The sequence below is a fragment of the Sus scrofa genome, chromosome 9 (genome assembly GCF_000003025.6).
Source record: "Sus scrofa isolate TJ Tabasco breed Duroc chromosome 9, Sscrofa11.1, whole genome shotgun sequence".
In the NCBI taxonomy this organism is placed as follows: Eukaryota; Metazoa; Chordata; class Mammalia; order Artiodactyla; family Suidae; genus Sus; species Sus scrofa.
This window is the reverse complement of record NC_010451.4, coordinates 6,147,867-6,169,904: the sequence shown is the minus strand read 5'-3', so window position 1 is coordinate 6,169,904 and position 22,038 is coordinate 6,147,867. Positions and strand designations below refer to the sequence as shown.

The 22,038-nt window shown below is 49.4% G+C and overlaps 1 protein-coding gene across 12 annotated transcripts in view; it reads left to right on the top strand.

The window, feature by feature from the left end:
- Positions 1 to 22,038, top strand: part of STIM1 (stromal interaction molecule 1) — a 203,479-nt gene that overhangs the window by 100,186 nt on the left and 81,255 nt on the right. For all 12 annotated transcript variants that reach the window (XM_013999088.2, XM_021101954.1, XM_021101951.1 and 9 more), the window contains 1 exon segment: positions 8,969 to 9,099. In XM_013999088.2, the coding sequence (XP_013854542.1) occupies positions 8,969 to 9,099 (131 nt within the window).

The following is a 22,038-nucleotide window of genomic DNA, read 5'->3' as shown; positions in this document are numbered from 1 at the left end:
TTTATAAACCTTACTTCTGTTGGAGAAAGATAGCAAACAAATCAGTCAACAAATACATCATGTGTGAGGTGGTAGTAGGTGCTGTGAAAAAGTGCACAGGGCTTGAGCTCTGCCCTCAGAAACCATCAAGTAACTGGACTTGTAAGCCGATTGCAGTAAAGCTGGTAAGAGGTACACCATCAGAAATGCCGGTGGAACTCAGCTGTATCTCCTTATGTTGCATACTGGAGGGTCTTTGTTTTTGTTTTTTATCTTTTGTCTTTTTTAGGGCTGCACCCATGGCATATGGAGGTTCCCAGGCTAGGGGTCCAATCAGAGCGGCAGCTGCCGGCCTATGCCACAGCCTCAGCAACGTGGGATCCGAGCCACATCTGCAGCCTACACCATAGGTCACAGAAACGCTGGATCCTTAACCCACTGAGGGAAGCCAGGGATCGTACCTGCAACCTTAAGGTTCCTGGTCGGATTTGTTTCCACGACGGGAACTCTTTTTTTTTTTTTTTCCTTTTTTGCCACACAGGCAGTACGTGGGAATTCCTGGGCCAGGGCTTGAACCTACACCACACACTAGTAACCAGAGCCACAGAGATGAGAAGGCAGGAGCCTTAACCCACTAGGCCATCAGAGAACTCCCTCATACTGGAGCTTTATAGCTAGTGCTCTGGATTATTTTTTTTTTCCACTGATGGTTTTCTTTTTTCTGGCCATGGCCTGCAGCGGCTTGATGTGGGATCTCTGTTCCCAGACCAGGGACTGAACCAGTGGTAAAAGGGCTGAATCCTAACCACTAGACCACCAGGGAACTCTCAGATGACTTTCTTTAATTATATTTAATATAAATTTAAAAAGTTGTTACTAAAGTATTGAGATCATGGAGCGAGAATATAATTATTTTACATTATAATCAACATATATTTTTAATAAGCCAGCTAAGAAGACTTGGAAAAACCTCTATCAGTCATACACATATTGTAGGCTATCCTTTTTTTTTTTTTTTTTTTTAAGGTTTTGTTTTTTAGAGCAGTGTCAGGCTTCCAACAGAATTGAGAGGCGGGTGCAGAGATTTCCCATATGTCCCCTGCCTCCACATGCATTGCCAACCCCATTATCAGCATTACTCACCAGATGGTATATTATTATTTCAGCCGAGGATGAGTCTGCACTGACACACTGTAATCCCTGTAACGTCTTCGGTTTGCACCAGGATTAACTCTTGGTGCTGTATGGGTTATTTTTTGCTGTGTTCTCCCTTGGAGCAGAAGTGAGTATGGTCAGCAGCCTCTCGGGTCGGTGCTGCTTGGGTAGTTGAAACCAGTGGCAGCTTTGTCCAGAGAGAAGGTTCTTCGGAGTTCCTGTCCCCACGCTGGGAAGGGACGATCCTCTTCCTGGCTCTGAGGGCGTGATGTTCTCACGGGGACGGGAAGGCTGCGTTTCCCGCAGCCCAGGGATCTGACTCCTCTTTCCTCGGTGGCTGGGCCTGCTCTCTGCTAGATTCCAGGGGACCTTTGCTGCCAGTTCCAGGTCCCAAGCCAGTTCCTCTTCTGAGCCTTCACACTTGTGTCTAGAGTGTCTCCTGACCTCCCCACAGCCGCCTTCTCTTTCTAGGTTCCAGGGTTTTTCTGTTTTTGTTTGTTTGTCTTTTTAATCTCTGGAACCTCCTGTTTCTTGGTCAAATCTGAACGTCTTCCCTGGGCTCAAGCTCACAGACCTACAGCCTTTGAGCCCTTTCTAAGGGTGAGGGTGGGTTCTGATCCCATCAGAGTCACTGCAGCGCTGCCAGTCCTGGCTGGGGGTGGAGAGGGAAGGGGAGAAGCCGTTTTCAGAGAGGAGGCCCTGCTGGTCCAACAGCCCTCTCCTGATCCCCCTCAAGGACCGTCTGAGGGTGCCTTTGTCTCCTCTGTCTTCTTCCTGGATCGCCGCTTCTCTCATGTATTTCCCTCTAGGCTTGTTGCTCGCACCAGGCAGCCCGTCGCCCAGCTCGGCTGCGGCGGCTCTGCTTTGCATGCCTAGATGTGTGTTCTCCGGGATGAACTGATGTTTAGTGACGAGGACTGAGAGTGGCTGGAAGGGGAGAGGTATTAGGCCGACGGCAGATCTTGGTGCTGGGAACTGGTGGGTCGCACTCAGGAAGCACTTGTTTTTTGGGGAGATACGGTTTGGTATGAATCCATTCATTCATTCAGCCAGCATTTGCTGACTTCCTACTTGACCAAGCGGAAATGAGTGATGGTGCCATACTGGGCCCTGGGGGATGGAGTGAGGCAAATTTACTTCCTGCCCTTTTCTGGATGTGGCATGCCAACAGCTCAGAGCATGAGAATTCATCTAACAGAGGTAGGTGCAGAGTGCTTGGGAGCATAGAGCAGTAACTGATCAGCCCCGCCTGGAGAACGGAGAGGAGATTTGGACAGGAGTGAGAGACCTTTGCGGTTTTGTCTGCCAGTGGTTAACTGCAGACCACTGGGGGGGAGTCACCAAGATTTTTTGGGGGATTGTCTAGAAGGTCAAAGTCATTTTAATAAAAAAGGCTAATATGCTATCTGCTTTTCCCGTTGTTTGTACATTTGCACTGGTGGTGCAGAAGAAAATAGCAGATAAAACTGCTGGAATCAAAACAGTGGCCCCAATTTTACCAGTAATCATTGCATTCTTCACCTCCATGCAGTTTCAGATTTTTTTGAAGCTTTTAATAAAGAAATAAAAATTATCCCTTTTTTATTTTTGGGGGGCTTTTTAGGGCCGCACCCCTGCAGAATATGGAGGTTCCCAGGCTAGGGGTCGAATCAGAGCTGTAGCTGCCGGCCTACACCACAGCCACAGCACTGCAAGATCCGAGCTGCCTCTGTGACCTACACCACAGCTCACAGCGAACACCAGATCCTTAACCCACTGAGCAAGGCCAGGGATCAAACCTGCGTGCTCAAGGATGCTGATCAGATTTGTTTTCGCTGAGCCACGATGGGATCTCCAAATTTATTCCTTTTTTTAAGTTGTATGCCGTGAATAAATGTCTCTCTGGTATTCTGTGATAAAACAGGAAGCACGCATAAAGCACTTCGGCCACATTGGAAGGAAGCCTGCTGTTTATGTCAAGGAAAAGCATTTGTGTACTTGAGTTGCAAGCCAAACTACCTCCTTTTTTCAGGGAACACTATTTCGACTTGAAAGTGTAACTGACAAAACTGCCGTTATTCAACTTATGTTTCTGGTGGATATTTTCTTGAAAAACGGATGCCGTGAGGCTGCTACTTTAAGGAAAACCAACTGGTAGCATTTGTCGCCAATGATAAAATTTCAGCTTTTACTTGCAAATTAGTGTTTTTGGAGAACGTGTATTTGCCACTGTGAGCTTGATTTAAAGCTTCCTCAGATTTAAAGCTTTTCGATGAAATCAGTGGTGCTAGTAATTGTTCTGATTATTTCGATACTGAATAAATGATCGGTGTCAAATTTGGGAGCTCTGCTTAACTCATCACATCACTAGTTTACAAATGACTAACTGGTATATCATGTTACAAAATCACCCATGGGTAGAGATCCGTTCAAAGTGCCAGATAGAGGGATGGATTTGACTGTAATAGAGTACACAACGTTCATCTGTATAGTTTCCCATGCCACACAGTAACTCACCTTTCGTAAACCAGCTGCTTGTTGAGTTTTGGTGAAGTAGCTATCAGAGAAGAGTGACTGCAGTTATCTGAAAGGTTATTAAAATACCCCTGCCTTTTCCAACTGCCTCTCTATGTTTTGATCTTCAATCCAAACAACACACTGAATGCAGAAACAGATGATAACAAGGCCGCAACAGCTGTCTTCGATGGAGCCAGACGTTAGAGTTGCAAAAATGTGCAGCAGTCCCACTTGCCTCATGAATTTTTTTCCAGAAATCGATCATTTTTATAAAAACATGTTTATACTGACATATGAGATTTACGGTTTTAAAGTGAATTAATGGATACATGTTAGCATTTATATTTTCATTTCTGACATCATAAATATCACAGAGTGTGGGGATTTTCAACTTTTAAGTGTGAAAAGGGATCCTGAGGCCAAAAATGTAAAACCTGGTCCTATGCTATTCTCTCTACCTAAACTACTTCTCTTTTCTGCCTGCAGAAATCCCACACGTAATTGTGGAGTTGGTGTTTAGTTAGTCATTCAGGAAACACTCGCTGAGCATCTGCTGTTTCTTGTTGCTGAGGACATGGTCCCAAGCCCTCATGGGGACGACACTTAACCAGACAGCTAGAGCACAGTGTGATCAGTGCTACCAGTGACGGAGGCATAAGGGTTGTGAGAGAGGACAGGCTGCAGTCGGAGTCACTTGCCAGCTTACCTGGAACATATATATGTCCAGCAGTTTAATTGTGTTCCTGTCCGGGGTTCTTGGCCTCCTTAGTCAGTAGAAATTAATGAGGCCAGACAAGAAAATTCAGGCAAGGCGTTCCCACTAGTGTGGTGGGTTAAGAATCCCACTGCAGCAGCTTGGGTTGCTGCAGAGGCACGGGTTCGATCCCTGGCCCGGAGGGGTGGGTTAAAGGATCCCTCGTTGCTGCAGCTGCAGTGTAGGTCGCAGCTGCAGCTTGGATTTAATCCCTGGCCTGGTGGAGTCGTATGAGAAAAGAACATTCAGGCAAGGCTCTAGTGGGGGAGCAAAAACAAGCAACAGTTTCCCTTGCTTGCTGGCTCACTTGCTCCCCAAGTTTCGGGGTGGATGGTGAGCTGGTTCCTTGCATAGGCTGCGGGTGGGAGTGGGCCTGGGGTGCGGGTGGCTAGGGGGCTAGCCGAGGTGGTCTGCCCACTTCTTTGGTGGTGCTGTGTGCAGGGGGCCTGTGAAGTGCCCGGCTTTGCTCCCAACAGCCTGCTTTTGCTCTCAGCTCTTCAGAAGCGGCACTTGATCTTTTAGTGTTTTTTGTATCTTGTTGTCCATAATTTGCCCCAACTGCCCAGTTATTTCTAGTCTGTTGTAGTTTCTTTGTATTTTGTTGCTGGAGGGAGTTGTTTGTTTTGGTACAAGCATTGCAGCAAAGGGTCCCAGGTCCCAGCCTGTCTCAACTGGACTGTACCTCCTGTGTTTGATTCTTTAGGGTCTCCAAGGGCAAGTGGCGAAAGGTAGAAAGAACTGCTCGCTTGCTGTTCTGGGAGGAAAGGAGACTACGGATGTGTTTTATGTTGGCTTCATGCAGACCCTGTGCTAGGTCTTTTAACCAACACGGTCTGTCTTAACTCTCACAAAAACCCCATGCAGCAGAGATAATTATCCTCATTTTGCAAATGTGATATTGGAGGCTCAGGGAGGTTAAACAGCTTGTCCAGTATCACATGGTTGTAACTGATGAAGCTGGGATTTTGACTTATGTGTTCTGACTCCAAGCCCAGGGCTCGTTTCCTGCAGTAATAATGTGTTGCTAAGTGGTTGGATGTCTGAGGTATGTCCAGATGGGTCTGGGAAACCTGGCCAGATTGGACTAAATTAAGAGAATGCAGAAGAGGTCTCAGGAAGGAGAGACAGCCTAGGAAATGCTTGGTAGAAGGACTTATTTGTGAATTTTGGCTGACGTGATTTTTCTGGAGAGGGTTTGATGGCCATATGAGACATGAAGATTTTCTACTCCCTTAGCCTCAATCCCTTTAATCCTTCTCTGTGCCAGGTGATGCCAGCAGCCAAGGTCACCTGTCTGTCCAATCAGGTTACAAACTTAGAGCCTGGCCTTTGAAGCCCCACATCCTTGGATTTGCTGTAGGCCTTTGGGAAAGGGGCTGGCTGACCTCAGGCCAGTTTGACCAGCCTAGAGACCCCCAGTCCCTAGAGCTTGGTAAGCCCTTTCTATCATTTTAAAAAGCCTATTTGAGGTACTTTTCTTAGGATAAACCTGTGTATGGATGCAGACTAATGAAAAGATTACCTTTCTTTGTTTTGGGTCAGGAATCTGTTGATATGATGTGCTTCAGCTGTGCTACCTCTGGTCCTCTAGAACAGGGGTCAGCGAAGTATGGTTTAGGGTCGAAATCCAGCCCACCACCTGCTTTTGTAAATAAAGTTTTATTGGAACACAGCTAAGTTCACTCACTCATGTTTTGTCTATGGCTGCTTTTGTGCTCCGTGACAGAGTCAAGTAGTTGCAATAGAGACAATGTGGCCCATAAATCCTAAATCGTTACCGGAAGTTTGCTGGCCCCTCACCTACCTTCAGTTCTGTCATGGCACTTAGCACACAGTGTTTAATTGCCTGTCTCTGCCACTTTTCTAATTGAGCTCCTTGAGAGCAAAGGTGAAGTCTCTTTCTGCCCTGTGCTGATTATAGAGCTTGACGTATGAGGAGTGCTCAATAAATGTTCAAGTGGCCCATTGTCTGCTGATCAGAAAGCGCCGATAGGCACTTAGCTCTGACATCAGTACCGTAGAGGCAGGAATGAGGGGGGAGAGGGCTATGTTGCTTATGCTCATCTCAGTCCTTTGTGCTTCATCTGAGAGCCAGTTGTTACTTGTTGCAGTTTGGGGAGACTCTAGAGTTCATGGTAGGCATCCATGAACCAAGCAAGCGATCATGCCAAGAACTCCTGTTGGTGCGGAAGTTGGGAAACAGTGCCTTCATTCTTGGCTGCATTCTCCTCTTTCCCTTCCGTGCCCACCACCCCTTACCCCAGCCTCCAGCTCCCACTCCAGCTCGGCAGGACCAAGGGAGAGGACCATAAGGTTACATGGAGGCATTTATGTCTTCTGTATGCATCCTGCTTACCTTACTGTGTCTTTTAGAAGCAATTTCTTTAAAAAATTTTTTTACTGAAGAATAGTTGATTTACAAGGTTGTGCTAATTTCTGCTGTACAGCAAAGTACTCAGTCGTGCATATATACACATATTCTTTTTAAATATTATTCTCCAGCACGGTCCATCCCCCGAGATTGGATATAGTTCTCTGTGCCTTACAGCAGGACCCTGTTGTTTATCCATTCTGAATGTAAAACTTTTTTTTTTCCCGTTTTGCTTTTTAGGACCTCACTCGCGGCATGTGGAAGTTCCCAGGCTAAGGGCTGAGTTGGAGCTACAGCTGCCGGCCTGCGCCACAGCCACAGCAACATAGGATCAAAGCCACGTCTGCCACCCTGCACCACAGCTCATGGCAACGCCAGATCCTTAACCCACTGAGCAAGGCTAGGGCTCGAACCCGAGTCCTCATGGTTACTAGTCGGGTTTGTTACCGCTGTGCCACAGTGGGAACTCCCTGCAGTCGAATTCTTAACCCACCGCGCCTTGGTGGGAACTCCTGTACAACCATGTCTTAAGTGTGCTTCCTACTGGTATGAGCGTCGGTGGCTTCTGGAGGATACCTAACCTAAAGCTGCCTGGCTGCCGCGGTATAAAGGCAGTCAGATGAGGTGCTGGCACAGGGTCAGCAGCCCTGGGCTCTCGCTGCCCTTTCCGCAGCCTTTGGCTTTGGGCACCTCTGTGAGCTCATCCAACATTTCTGTGGAATCGCATCTGAGACTTTAAACATTTCCTATTTAAACCCCTCCTCATTTTGAGAAGAATTCAGACAACTAGCAAGTGATAGAGGGGTGGCCTGTGCTTTCTGTCACTGTTTCTGACCAGCAGGCAGGCAAACAACTAGATGGCTCTGGGTGTTTCCGGTCTCTGAGCAGGGCCTTCGAGAAGCCTGCATAGCCTCAGCCTGTCCGCCCTGTCCTTGCGTTCTGTCCTGTGGCTGCTTCTGTTACCTGAGAAGTTGCAGTCTTCCTTCTAGCTTCTTTGGGTGCTATCACAATAGTATTTCATCTGGAAAGTAGTTATCAAGATCCAGGGTCAAATGGAAAGACGAATTTTATACTCTAAGAATTGGAAGAAATACTAGATACTTTTTTTTTTTTTTTTTTTTTTTTGCTTTTTAGGACCAGACCTGTGGCGTATTGAAGTTCCCAAGCTAGGGTCTAATTGGAGCCACAGCTCCTGGCCACAGCCACAGCAATGTGGGACCAGAGCTGCGTCTGCGACCTATACCACAGCTCACGGCAGTGCTGGATCCTTACCCCACTGAGCAAGGCCAGGAATGGAACCTGCAACCTTATGGTTCCTAGTCAGGTTCATTAACCACTGAGCCACGAAGGAAACTCCCACTAGAAACTCTAAAATGTCTTTTTCAAATAGTGAACTTGAAGCCTGGGAGAAGGGAAGCAACCTCCTTAGAGCCACATGGTAGAGCTGAGAGTAGATTCCAGGCTTTTTCTGCTGTGGGCCTTGGTCAGGCTAGGTGTTCTCCAGGTGTGTAAGAGGGGATTGGGTGTCGGGAAAGAGCCCGGGTGGGCTTGGCTCTTGTGCAGGTTTTGTTCCTGTTGTGACTGCACGGTGGTGGGCAGAGGAAGCTGCCCTCCAGAGCCCCCAGCTGCTGCGCAGATGTGCTCAGGGCCTGAGGTGTCTGAGAGAGATTTGCCGAGTGAAACTCTGCTTAAGATGTGAAGTTGCCCCAGACAGCCTGTGGCTGGTGGTAGATACACTGGCGGTGACAAAGTGAACAAAAAGAAAAACTGCCTGTCGTTTTGGCGTCGGACTATTTCTAGAAAGGTTGTATTAACTTACATTCATTTCTTGACTGACTAAAAACGACGTTTCATTCGAATGTGTAATTCTTTGATTAGGGAGACTTCTTTCCTGTTTTCATTGGCTGTTTGTACTTTCTCCCACTTGTATTTTTCCTTTCCTTGTAAGCGCCTTATTCATGTCCTTTGTGTAGGTTCCAGTATATTCCCAGTCGAATGTTTGACTTCCCTGACGAGGAACTCTGGGGCTAATAAAGCATTGTCCCTCAATGGGGAAGACAGTTAATGCCAACCACTGTGCTAACAGTGCAGATAGGCAGCTCCGTGACCACATGAAGCGTCAGGTGCCATAAGCGGAGGCCAGCGAGACAGGCAGGGGGGTGGAGGCAGAGTGTCAGCCCCCGGTAACGTCGTCTCTTGCTTTTCCCGCGCAGAGTTTTGCCGGATTGACAAGCCCCTGTGCCACAGCGAGGATGAGAAGCTCAGCTTCGATGCCGTCCGCAGCATCCATAAGCTGATGGACGATGATGCCAATGGCGACGTGGACGTGGAAGAAAGCGACGAGGTGAGCTGCCCGCCTTGCACGGCTCTCTTCTCCTCCTGTGCCAGCAGGCCCTCAAGTGGTCTACACAGGCAGTTCCCTCTGGGGAGAAGTTTTTTTGGCCACACCTGTGGCATGGGGAAGTTCCTGGGCCAGGGATGGAACCCGCGCCACGGCAGCACCCTGGGCTGCTGCAGTGACCGTGCCGGATCCTTAACCTGCTGAGCTGCATGCGTGCCCCTGGAGAGATGTGCTGGATACCGGTGTGTTCGCTGGCAGCTCGGCCCTGTCGGGGAAGGTGGTTCTCAGCAGACGGCCTCTAGGAGCCGGCCTGACAGCGTGAGGCCTTACGTCTGTGTCTGTGCCTGGACTGGCTCCTGGCTGTGCAGGCTGGAAGCTCAAGGCTGTGCAGGCTGTGCCATTTGAGAGGGAGGAGGAGCCCCGGGGCTGGTCTGTGCAGCTTCCCTGCGTCCTTACTGTGATCCTGCTGGAGGTGGAGGGCACCTGCCTCTCTCGCTCTGTGCTCAGCCCTGTGCTGCCATGTGGAAGAGAAGGCAGGACAGTCAGGTCTCTACACTCCGTCCGTGAGAAAGACACAGAGGTTTCTGGAAGGAGGCTGTAGTTGCTGGGAGCAGTTGGGTGCTCCAGATGGCAAGAGCAAGAGGAGTGTCTAGGCGGAAAAACCCTCTGTTGTTGCTTCCCCTTTTGGCATCGCTGCAGCCCCCGTTCCACCGAGTGAGGAGTACAAAGTCATCCTGAGCGAAAAGACGTAAAAGTTGCAGTTACGTTCAAGCTCAACGTGAGCCAGCAGTGTGGTGAAGCTGCCAAGTCATCGCAGCTCTTTAGCAGTGACGCGGCGCGTGTCGGGAGCGGGGAGGTGGCTCTGGTCTCTCCCTCATGGTTAGCCCCCCTTTGAGTTTTGAATTCAGTCTTGGCTCTCACGTTGTCAGACACATTGGGAACAGTGAAAGCCAGTACAGAGAGGAGGGACACGAGTGATGAAAGGTTTGGAGACTGTGGCATGGAGAGCGTTCAGTGCAGTTCAGTGTTTACGTGTCTAATGCACCTGGGCTGGGCGCTGTTCTAGACGTGGGATGCGGCAGTAAATACATCCAGCTGCGTCCTCGTATGATGTACAGTCTAGTGAGGGAACTTGAGCCTAGAGGAGTTTCAGAGAATATAATTTCTATTTTCAAATGTATTAGAAGTGGAGGAATCACACTTAAATGAGGACGCGGATAACGAGGAAAACCGCAGCACTGTGTGTTGAATGCTTACTCTCCGGCCGGCACCGTGGTGAGCTCTTTGCACAGCTACTCTGTTAACTTTCTTAACAGCCTTATGAAGTTGGTATCATCACCAAGGACTGGAACGTTGGGCAGGTTCCGCGTTTTGTCCAAGGACACACACGGTGTGAGCACAGATCTGATTTCAGAGCCCATGCTGTTAAGTGCCGCTGAGTCGTTTTTCTTGTTCTAAGGGCAGAACCAGGACCCCTGTGGGGAAAGTAAAATACACGTGAGACATAGGCATATTCTTCTGGAATAAAGAATCGCCTGACAGCACTGCCTCAGCGTAGAAGAGGCTTCCTTGGTGGGAAGGTAGGCAGCGATCTGTCTGTCCCTGAAGATGGGCGGGTGGGTGCAGCCCTCCCCTGTTGGGTCAGCACAGGGGACCTGCTGTCAGGATGCACTGGACAATGCCTGGGGAGTTTATAGGAGGAGAAAAACAGGACCGGGGTGGAGTGGGAGGGGTGGCAGCCTGAGCAGTAGGGACGCAGCGTGAATGGAGATGAGGAGGCAGCAAGAAGCAGGGTCAGACGGAGTGACCGTGCTGGAAAACTGCAGACTGGCCGGGCAGAGGGCTGGGTAACCAGGCTGCGGGGTGCCAGCTTGTTGAACCTGGCAATGGTAGATTCTCAAGCAAGGGCAGCAATGGTGATGAAAGGATCTGAAGGTTTGGTCCCATCCAGAAGTGTCACAACGCTCAAAGAACCCAAATTTTATTTGTGCTGGGGATGGAGCTGAGCTCCCAGTGGTGGGGGAGGCCCAGAGGTTTCTTGACATCTTTCTGGGGCCTGGCCGCAAGACTGGGAGATGGGTGGCACCGTGGTCAAGAAGGTGACGGGACCCAAGACCCACGAATTCCAGGACATCTTTGTCATCTGCTCCTCCTCCTTTTTGACTTTCTGCTGAATTACTTTGTCAGGGAGGGAGGAAGGAAATGTTCTTTGAAAGGAATGTACCACAGCAAAAGCTCAGCAGCACAGACTGTGCCACAGTAACCCCGATGCTGTCCCCTGCTCTTCCCCGGGCCAGTGGTGAGCTGTTGCTGTTCGGTGTAGCTTCTGCCTGCCTTGGCTTCAGCTGCTCTCTCTGCAGTCCCAGGCCTCTGGAGGGCAGGTGCCTGCTAGCCTGGCGTCTCACGACTAATCACAAGCCACTGTCTTTGAACGAGAAAGGCACGGCAGCGACGTGCGTGTGCTTATGTCAGTGTCAGCACACACGGAGCTCAGGATCTAAGTTGGGGGACAGTTGGGGGACAGCTCAGAGCTTAGAATTTTGGAGGACAGATGGTGAGATACCAGAGGTGAATCCCCGTTGTGCTGGCGTCAGACCTGAGGTTTTTTGTGGCCCATTTGGAAGCATTGCTGAGTACCCTGGGCCTTAGGAGAAGTCAGAGGGCTACTCTGTTAGGGCCTCATTAATTCAGCCTCATATCAGTAAGTTTCTCAGATCACTGAACTATAACCTCATAATTATGTATTGTAAAATTTTAGCCCCCCCCCCCTTTTTGTCTTCTCTAGGGCTACACCCACGGCATATGGAGGTTCCCAGGCTAGGGGTCGAATTGGAACTGCAGCCCCCTGGCCTACGCCAGAGCCACAGCCACACGGGATCCAAGCTGCGTCTGTGACCTACACCACAGCTCATGGCAACGCCAGATCCTTCACCCACTGAGCGAGGCCAGGGATTGAACTCACAACCTCATGGGTCCTAGTCGGATTCGTTAACCATTGAGCCACGACGGGGACTCTGAAATTTTGGCCCTTTTTGAAGTAGGACTTCCTTCCTACAGATGATTGTGAGCAGTGTCAACTTTCTTTGGAGAATCCAAAGCATGTCTTCAGGGCCTCTTGCAACAGTTACCCCCGTACCCAGATTCCTGTATGCATTGTTGTGATTCTTTTTGTGGTTTCCCTGCCTCTTCTTTGGTTCATTCTCATGTCTACTTAGTCTGTCTCTGCCGTGAGCTATGGAATTTGATTGATGGTATTCCGAGACTCAGCAGGAGTTTTATAGAAAATGTATAATCGTTTGCATGTGACAAATGCAGGGACAGCCAACTTGGCTTCTCGGGTGTCATCTTTGCTTGCTTCTCTCCTGGATCGCAGAGGCTGTGGGTTGTGGGACCTTCAGATGAGCAAGAGGGCACTATTGATGCCGGTGTCCTCTTTGCAAAGCTGGCAGGGAGTTCTACCCCCTGGCAGTGTGAGAATTCATGACCTGTGTCCCCTTGAGACCTCTGGTGGGGACACCGACCATGGGCAAATGATGTGCAGCAATGGATGGCACCATCAGCCTGTCCTGACGGTCTGAGGCGGCAGACAACAGCTTCCCTAAAAACCACTGTCCCCTCGACTGGACCAGACACTCTGAGAGCACTTTGATTTTCTTCTGTGGAGCCTATATGGGAAATAAAGGACATTTGCTCATCCATTCAACAAATTCTTATTGAATACCTGTTATTCACTGTAATAGGGCTTGGACTCCATAGTGATTGAAGCAAGTAACATCCCTGCTTTCACAGAGCTTGCATTCTAGTTGTGTGTATGTCACAGGTGATTAGTGATAAGTAAACTTGAAATTAGGCATAACTGTGAGCAGATTATAGTTGTTTAGTGACTTCCCTTTGGTCTTCTCGGGGTAAGACTGTGGTTAATGATGTCTACCCTTGCAGGGTTGTTGTCAGAATTAAGTGAGAAAAGTGCTGTTAAAAGTTCCCAGTACAAGGAGTTCCCGTCGTGGCTCAGTGGTCAACGAACCGACTAGGAACCATGAGGTTGTGGGTTCGACCCCTGGCCTTGCTCAGTGGGTCAAGGATCTGGTGTCGCCATGAGCTGTGGTGTAGGTCACAGACTTGGCTCAGATCTGGCGTTGCTGTGGCTGTGGTGTAGGCTGGTGGCTACAGCTCCTATTTGACCCCTAGCCTGGGAACCTCCATATGCCGTGGGTGTGGCCCTAAAAAGACAAAAAGACAAAAAAAAGAAAAAAAAAAGTTCCCAGTACAGGAGTTCTGTTTCGCTCCGCCGTTAATGAACCCAACTCGGTGGGTTAAGGATCTGGCCTTGAGCCGTGTAGGTCGCAGACGCAGCTCGGATTGCACATGGTTGTGGCTGAGGCATAGGCTGGCAGCTGCAGCTCCAATTTGACACCTAGCCTGGGAAACTCCATATGCCTTGGGTGTGGCCCTAAAAAAAAAAAAAAAAAAAAAAAAAGACCAAAAAAGAAAAAGTTCTCATGTGACGCAGCAGATTAAAGAGCCAGCATTGCATTGTTGCAGCTGTGGTGCAGGCCTGCAATGGGGTTCAATCCCTAGCCCAGGAATATCGCATGCTGTGGGGAAAAAAAAGTTCCCAGTACAAATAAAAAAACTCTCAAAACTCATCAATACGAAACAGGCAAGTCAGTAAAAAATGGGAAAAGATTTGAACAGATACTTTTATCAAAGAAGACATATGCATGACAAATAAGCATATGAAAAAATGCTCACTATCATTAGCCTTTAGGGAAGTTCCAATTAAAACCACAGTGAGATACCACCAAATGCCAATTTGAATGGCTAAAATTAAAAACTGGTCAGTGCCAAGTACCATGTGAGGAGGAAGAGCCCTAGAACCCTTGCTGATGGAGGTTCTTATAAAGTTAAACAATTCACCACATGTCTCAGCAGTTCCACTTCTGGGTATTTACACATGTAGATAAACAAAAATTTATGTTCATACTAAAACCTGTACACAAATGTTTATGGCAGCTTTCTTCATTATTGCCAAAAACTAGACACAAATCAAATGTCCTTCAATGTGCGAGTGGATTAAAACCAACTGGAAAACTACACAGCAATGAAAAGGAATGAACGACTGCTGCACACAGCACATGAATCTCAAAAGGGTTATGCTGAACGCAGGAAACCCTCTCAGATAGTTACAGACTATATGACTGCACCTAAGGACCTTCTGAGAAGGCAAAACCGTGGGGATGGAGACCAGGTCAGTGGTTTCCAGGAGTTAGGAGAGTGGGGAGGGTTTGATTACAAAGGGGCAACATGAGGGAGTTGGTTTTTGTTTTTTGTTTTGTTTTGTTTTTTTGTAACAGAACTGTCGTGTCTGGATCGTAGGGCAGTTACAAGAATTTGCATATGTACTGAAACTCATAGAACCATATCTCCCCCCCAAATAACTTCATCTATGTTAATTAATTAAGAAAGATGTTCCCAGCATGGTAATGACACACAAGTCAGGCTCAGTGAAGGCTGGGTACTGCCCTTTCTATTTCCTCCTTATTTCAAAGAAAGCCGCATGTGTCTGACATTTGTGTTTGAGTGCTTGTGTGGAATGACTGGCCAGTTTCCCCGTAGCAAGCCTGGTGTCGGGCCGAATGGGAGTCTTATGCAAGGGTGTGATCACACACACAGGTGGGGCCTGGGAAGCTGCGGAATGTGCTTCTGGTAGCGTCTGTGGTGTCTGGTGTAGAACAGAGGACGGGGCGAGCGAGAGCTTGTGCTGCAGAGTCACGCAGACTCAGGTTTAAACCTGGCTCTCCCTTTCCGCGTTGTGGAAACTTTAAGTTACTTAATCTCTTTCAGCCTCAATTTCCTTATTAGATGTTTCCTCATTAGAAGAGGCGTAATAGTAGGTACCTCATGAGGTTGTTTTGAAGGTTAACTGAGACAATGCATGTAAAGTGCTTAGTGCAGTGCCTAGAACATAGAATAGGCTCAATACAAGTTAGTTTTTGTCATTATCGTCATCATCAGGAAGAGCTTACGTTTTGATGTAGACAGGCTTGTGTTCAAAACTTGGCTTTGGGGGTTCCTGTTGTGGCTCAGTGGTAACGAATGCACTAATATCCAGGAGGATGCAGTTCAACCCCTGACCTTGCTCGGTGGGTCGAAGATCCAGCGTTGCCGTGAGCTGTGGTGTAGGTCGCAGACATGGCTTGGAACTGGTGTTGCTGTGGCTGTGTGTCGCCGGCATCTGCAGCTCCGATTGGACCCCTACCCTGGGAACTTCCATATGCTGCAGGTGTGCTGCCCCCCCCCCCAAAAAAAAACTGCACGAAAAAACCCTTGGCTTTGCCACTTACTGGCTGTGTGATACTAGGCAAGTAACTTCTCTGAGCCTCAGTTCTTCAGCTGTTTGAGTAGGGTAACTCTTTCTCTGCAGGCTTGTTGTAAGAATGTAATGTGTGCGAAACCCCAAGCACAAGGGCCGGCACGTGGGAAGTTCTAAACTCATGGTTTTCCTCCCTCTGCGTGTTGGTACAGACCGCGAGGGCTGGCCTGCATTGCAGGCGTTCCCCGTCAGCTCGCTCATTGTCCCGGGGCACCGCAGCCTTCTGCTCTGGGAGCCCCCCCCAACTGCCCCCCCAGCAGCTTGGCTGCCGAGACTGGGGCCGGGATGCTGCAGGAGGCACGTCTCTCTTCATCTGAGATCTGATGTTGAGAGAGGTGGGCATGATAGAGCAGGGCCACACGTTTCTAGAGGCCACAACCACGCTGGCAGCTCACCCAGCCTCCTGCCAATGCCTTGGATTTGAAAAAAAGTTCTAGGTGAGCGAGAACTCCTGATGTTCCCCACCCACCTGGAGGCCTAGAGGGTTTTGAACCACAAAGCCGTATTGTAGTCGTGTCATCAGAACGGCTTGACTGAGTGAGGTGAAAGGTGACTTGTTTTTTTGCCTCTTTGTATTTATTTACTTGTATTTATTGACCTTTTTCCCACTCCAGTTAGACTGGGTTTTGACCAGTCGCCTTTGCTGATTGTCACTCCAGGTGGGAAATACTTGGAATTCATATTTACAAAGGTACACAGATGAGCATCTTTACAGGTAGACATACATACATGTGTACGTGCATATAAATATTGGAATCTACTTGGGCATTTTGGGACAGGGCATAGATGAATGTATTGAAGCTGTTACCTCTGGGGTTTGGGAATAAGGAATCAAGGAGAGAAGAAGGAGAGCTTTTAAATTTCATCCAATATCCTTATATTAATCGCATTAACATGAGTGTCTTAGTTTTTAATAAAGTTTTAATTAATTCATGGCCGTGGCATACAGATGTTCCTGGGCCAGGAATTGAAGGAGAGCCACAGCAGTGACAACACTGAGTCCTGAACTGCTGTTTTGTCTCTCTCTCTCTCTCTCTCTCTCTCTCTCTCTCTCGTTCTGCCAGAGACATGCTCGGTCCTGGGAGGCTGTCAGGGCCAGGAGGGTGGAATCCGGGCTGGGGAACTAAGCCCAAGGGAGTGGCCGGCACTTCCACTTGCACCGTCCGGGAGGCATTGGGCTGCCTGGGAAGGAGTGTATTGGGCTCTGGGTGCTTCTCCTACGCGGCCGGTGCCAGGGCCAGCATGGGCTGACATGGATGAGGACGAGTAGCTGCGTGAGGCTCAGAAAGTATTATCATGAGGAATAGTGCTTGTTAGTCCCTTCTCGGGCTTTGGGCCTCACTTTGTATCCACCTAACTGTAGGCGCCTCTCAGTTTTACCTTGCCTCTAATTTCTCCTCCAGCAGCACATGCCGTACAGGCTGCCAGTGACTTTCCTAAGTTGTATTTTAGTTTTCTTTTCTTATTCCATCTGACGTCCCATGCCCGCACTCCATCCCTTCCAACCTGACCTCAGCCTTTCCTTTCTTAAGTCCGTCTAGGCCTCCTACCCCTCTGGCCCGGCTCTCGGTGTGTCATAGTCATTCTCTGTTTATTCTAGTCCCTTTCTAGTCACAGTTCAGGTGGTTCTCCTTCCTGGGAATTAACTTCCCATGTCCCTCCCGCCACCCTGGCTCTGTCTGCGTCAGTCCTCTGAGGCCCCAGCCTCGCTTTTCCTGAACCTGCCCTGCGTCTCACCCTACTCACCCTCATCTCAGCACCAACTCCTGCATTTGGTGCTTAAGTAGGATGTCTTGCTTTGTACCCCAGTGATTTTGATTGTATTATCTTGCCTATAGTCTTTTTGCACCAGTGCTGGAATTACTAACGCACAGCTCTGATCGTTTGTCCTACCTTATAAAGGGAGGACGGTGCCAGCTGATGACAGAGCCAGTGTCACTTAATTCACAAGCACTTTGGGAACTAAGTGTCATTAACTGTGGTGGAGATGAGGACACTCTAGGAGAGGCTTACCGTTACTTACTAAGCCAATCCAAACTCTGACCTGCCCGTCGGTGCTCCGCAGTCAGACTTCAGTTCCCCTGCTCAGTTCACGCTGCCCTGCGCTCCTTCGGTCGATGCGCGGCCCTCTCAAGCAGGCCTCTGCTATCCCATCCGAGAGCCTTTGCTCCAGATAAGTCCTCCTCCTGGCTGCTCTCTGCCTCCCCCACCCCGCTGTTTTTGGCTGCTCCCTCGGCATGTGGAAGTTCCCAGCCCAGGGACAGAACCCGCGTCACAGCAGTGACCCATATCGCAGCAGTGACCCGAGCCACAGCCGCGACGACACTGGGTCTTTAACCCACGGCACCCCAGGAGACCTCTTCGGCCTCCCCTTTTTGCCTGTAAAAACTCCCCTTGTCCACCAAGGCCTAGATCAGGGCTTCTCAGCCTCAGCATTATGGGCATTTCGGGCGGGACTGTGGGATGTCAGGCAGCCTCCCCAGAGCTAACAGCACCGCGCCCTGCACCCCCCCGCCCAAGCTGTGGCAACCAAATTTTTTCTGTTAGCAATTGTCAGTTGCCCTGGGGGACAGAATTGCTCCTGATGAAAAACTCCTGGCCTGGATTACACGTTGCCTTCAGGAAGTCTTGTTCCCCTGCAGTGGGAAGTACCCCTTCCTCGTCCGTGCTCCCCGATGCTTGGCCTGGAGCTCAAAGGCAGCTGGCTCCTTGGCCCCAGGTTTATTTTTCCTAGATTTGCCTTGTGCTCCTCTGGCGTGTTGCTCGGCTCCGGATTGTGATCAGTGGGGTTCATCTTTGTCTGTCCTCCCAGATTGCGAGTGCCTCCTGGGGGCAGGAACTAGGTCTCAGTCATCACTGCTTCCCCCACAGGGCTTGTTGTAAGGCCTTAGACACAAAGGGGACAAGTTAACGTTGCTTTGAATTTGAAAGCAAAGCCTGGAGTTCCCGGTGGGTCGTGGCACAGTGGTAAACGAATCTGACTAGGAACCATGAGGTTGCCAGTTCAATCCCTGGCCTTGCTCAGTGGGTTAAGCGTTGCTGTGAGCTGTGGTGTAGGTCGCAGACATGGCTTGAATCTGGCGTGGCTGTGGCTGTGGCTGTGGTATAAGCGGCAGCTATAGCCGATTAGACCCCTAGCCTGGGAACCTCCGTATGCTGCAGGAGCGGCCCTAAAAAGACAGAAGACAAAAAAAAAAAAAAAAAAAAAAAAAGAAAGAAAAAGGAAGCAAAGCCTGTTTTATCGGTGTGCCCCTTACATTGTTTCTTTGAGCAGAGCAAGAGGGCAGAGTTGGCTGGTCAGTGGTATGGGGTCGGGGTGCTTTTGTCTGGTGAGTTCCTGGCCAGGAGAGCAGCTGAGCTGGTGGTGGGCTGTTTCGAGGACTTGCTGGGGTCTGGGCTGCAGACGTGTTTGTGTTTGAGAGTGTCCGGTCTGCTCCGGGACCCCTTCCCTACTCCCCTGCCCTGTGCTATGAATCACACACGGAGTCGGGACGGAGATACAATCACTGTAGTGAGAGTCCTAGGAAAGGCTTAGAGCAGAGCATACGAGAGGGGTGTTGATGCAGAAAGGAGGAGGTGCTGAGAGTGCTGGGCGGCCGACTGGCTGAAGGGGTGCGCAGGCTTTGGAGCAAGAGAAGTGAGAGCCTCTCGTGTACTTTCAATCGATGGTTGTGTGACCTTGGAAAGTTTCCTCAAGCTCTGTGCGTTTACCTTCATCACTGTCGGTAAGCCTCACCTTGAAGGGCTACGGCAAAGGGGAAATGACACTGTGTGTTGGCTCCTGGCAGTGGTGTTGCCACTTCTCCGTCGTGGTGCTCCGCCGCTGCCAGTGTGGTGTGCGGGGCCTGGGCTGCGGGCTTCACGTGGGGCCGCTCATGTTGTCTCTACAGGCAACCTCTACCGAGGGGTGGGTAGTGCTTTTTCCATGTAACTGATACGGAAACAGACTGAATTAGCCCGTAGTTATCCTTTTGTTTTTTGGTTATTGCAACTCAGATACGCATCAAGCTGATGAGAGTGCGTCAGACTTGTGGCGGTGGTTGTGCATCTCTGCGATTACGCCAAGAACCCTTGAGCTGAACACTCAACTGGTATGTGAATTACATCTCGAAAGAGATCTTAAAAAATAAAAGTGTTCTGCCTTGGTTGGAGCAGCGGTCGCCTCCCACTTGCCGTTCTGTGGCCCTGTCCGGAGGAATCCCAGGGCTGTGCGGAGGATTTGTTGAAAACCGTATTAGTTTCTGTCTCCATTTCCCCACCGCTCTGCTTTGACGGGTATGCAGAGGCGCTTCCACGTCCGAATTACCGTGGTTTCTGGAGGCAGAGGTCCCTGGTTCGCTAGCTGACAGCGAGGTTGCCTCTGCTTCTAGCAGGTGGCAGGTGTAGATGGTTTTTGAGGACACCAGCCCGAAGACGCGTGGGGCTTTCTCCTGGGGAGAATTCCTTCCTTCTTCCTGGCTCCCTCCCTCCCTTCCTTTGTCTTTTTTGGTAGCTGTCACTTCTGGGGAAGCTAAGGGAGAACCTAGTTGGTAATTCCCTGTCACCCACATACCCGTGACACGAGTCAGATTCTCACCCCTAAGACGGGGAGCTCTGTGGGGAAATGTCAAAGGCAGCTGGCTCCTTGGCCCCAGGTTTATTTTTCCTAGATTTGCCTTGTGCTCAGGGCCTCCCTCTGATGCCACTGCTGCCGCCATCCTGGCCCCTCAGAGGCAGAGTTCTCCCCTTGGTCCCTGACCCAATCTGAACATACATTTTCCTTGCTTCCTCTTTTTTTTTTTTTTTTTTTCATTTTTAACTTTATTTATTTTTTATTTTTTTTTCCATGCTTCCTCTTCGAATAGCTTTGACAGGGAGCTTAAAAAAAATTTTTTTTTTAAGTTTCTTATATGCAAAGTAGAGCAAAAAAGAAATAATCGCTCACAGTTATTCAAATCACCTCAGCATAGGTTTTTCCATGTATACTTTTCTGTTGCTGCAGTAATTCTTCTTTGACCTAAAGGACTGTTAAGTGTTTGGCGGCATCTCGCTGGATTTTTACCTTCTAGCTCCCTGCCTGTCTCCTGATGCAGTCACCAGCTTATCTCCTGCCTGGTGGAACATTCTGACCTCCTGCCCTTAATCCAGACAAAGCCTAGATTGGAGTCTGCTCAGGCCCTTTGGACAGTACAGAGTGACATACCGTGAATGGCATTATTCTTTAGGTAAAATCTGCTCTTGTAGGCAAAGGAAATGACATATCCCCATTTTTCCTTGTAAATACTTAATTTTAGGATGGCTGTAGCATTCGCCTACCAGGAGTGGCTCTTAGCTAACAGGCCGCGACCCACACTGAGTCCGAGTTCTGTGGCCTTGCTCATGCCTTCAGCCCTAACTTTTATGAGGGCTTCATGGCATTTTGTGAGTTTCTTAGAATAAAGTTTTGGACATTGACTTTTGAAGAGTCTAAGCATGGCTTTGGAGTCTTGACCTGAGCTCAGATGCAGGCTTGGCAGGGTGCTGGGTTAATTCAGAGCCTCACTTTCCTCACCTGTAGGGTAGAATAGAGACGAAGATGTGGTACTCTTTGCCATTGACCGGCCCTTGGGCTAGTGAGGGAGGCAGGTATGCAAACTGGTGAGGCCAGCAGTGCATCTTGGGAGCTGTCACGGACAGGCTCCGGGAGTTTCAGGAGGAATAGGGGTGAGGTGCGCTCACATGTGCTGGCGCAGCCGAAGATGCGTTGTCAGCTGGCACTCAGGGGAGGGTACCCGCTGGTAGACAAGCTGAGCACCACATCGGAGGGAGTAGGCTTAGTTTGCACTCTGTCCCAGTGCCTTAGCCAGAGACAGGATGAAGCAGCAGCTCCCCAGATGGTTCCAGGAAGACCCAGACGGTGGTTTGCTTTGACAGAGAGGGGAATTCTTTCTCCCTAAGCAGACTGTTGTTTTCCTTCCTTCCCTCTTTGTTGGTGCGTCTGCTTGGTCTGTTCTGGACGGCAGTCCTGTTGATGATGTACTCGTAAGGTTTTTCTGTGTGTGTGTGTGTGTGTGTGTGTGTGCGTGTGTGTCTTTCTAGTATCTATCTATCTGTCTGTCTGTCTATCTAGGCATATGTCTGTCTGCGCCTTTGTGTTTATTTCTTTGTATACATCATTTTGTCCTTCTGGTTTTGTATGTGTCTTTCTGTCTTTAAATGTGTCTGTGTGTATAAGAAATTGAGAAGGGGCTGAACACTGAGCCAAGGAAGCAGGTGCTGAGCGAAGGCCTGCAAACCGGGTTGCAGATGAAGCAGATTAAGAGCAAACGTGTGAGATGAAGTGCAGGGCAGTGTGCAGGACCTGGGGGTAAAAACAGAGCCGGAAGTATAGTCAGGAACCCAAATATGCTGTTAGTCCGGGCAAGATCTGGGCCGTACAAGTAGCAGGCAGAATGCAGGGGGCATCTGTGGTCAGCGATGGTCAAGCTGGTAGAGAGAGGAGATATGCTTCAGGTATTAGGTAAACGTCTGGATTTTCCTGCCTGAGGAGGGATCAGCCGCTAGCTCCTACGGTCCTGGTTGTCTTCCGACCTGTTTGTGTGTCTGTTTGT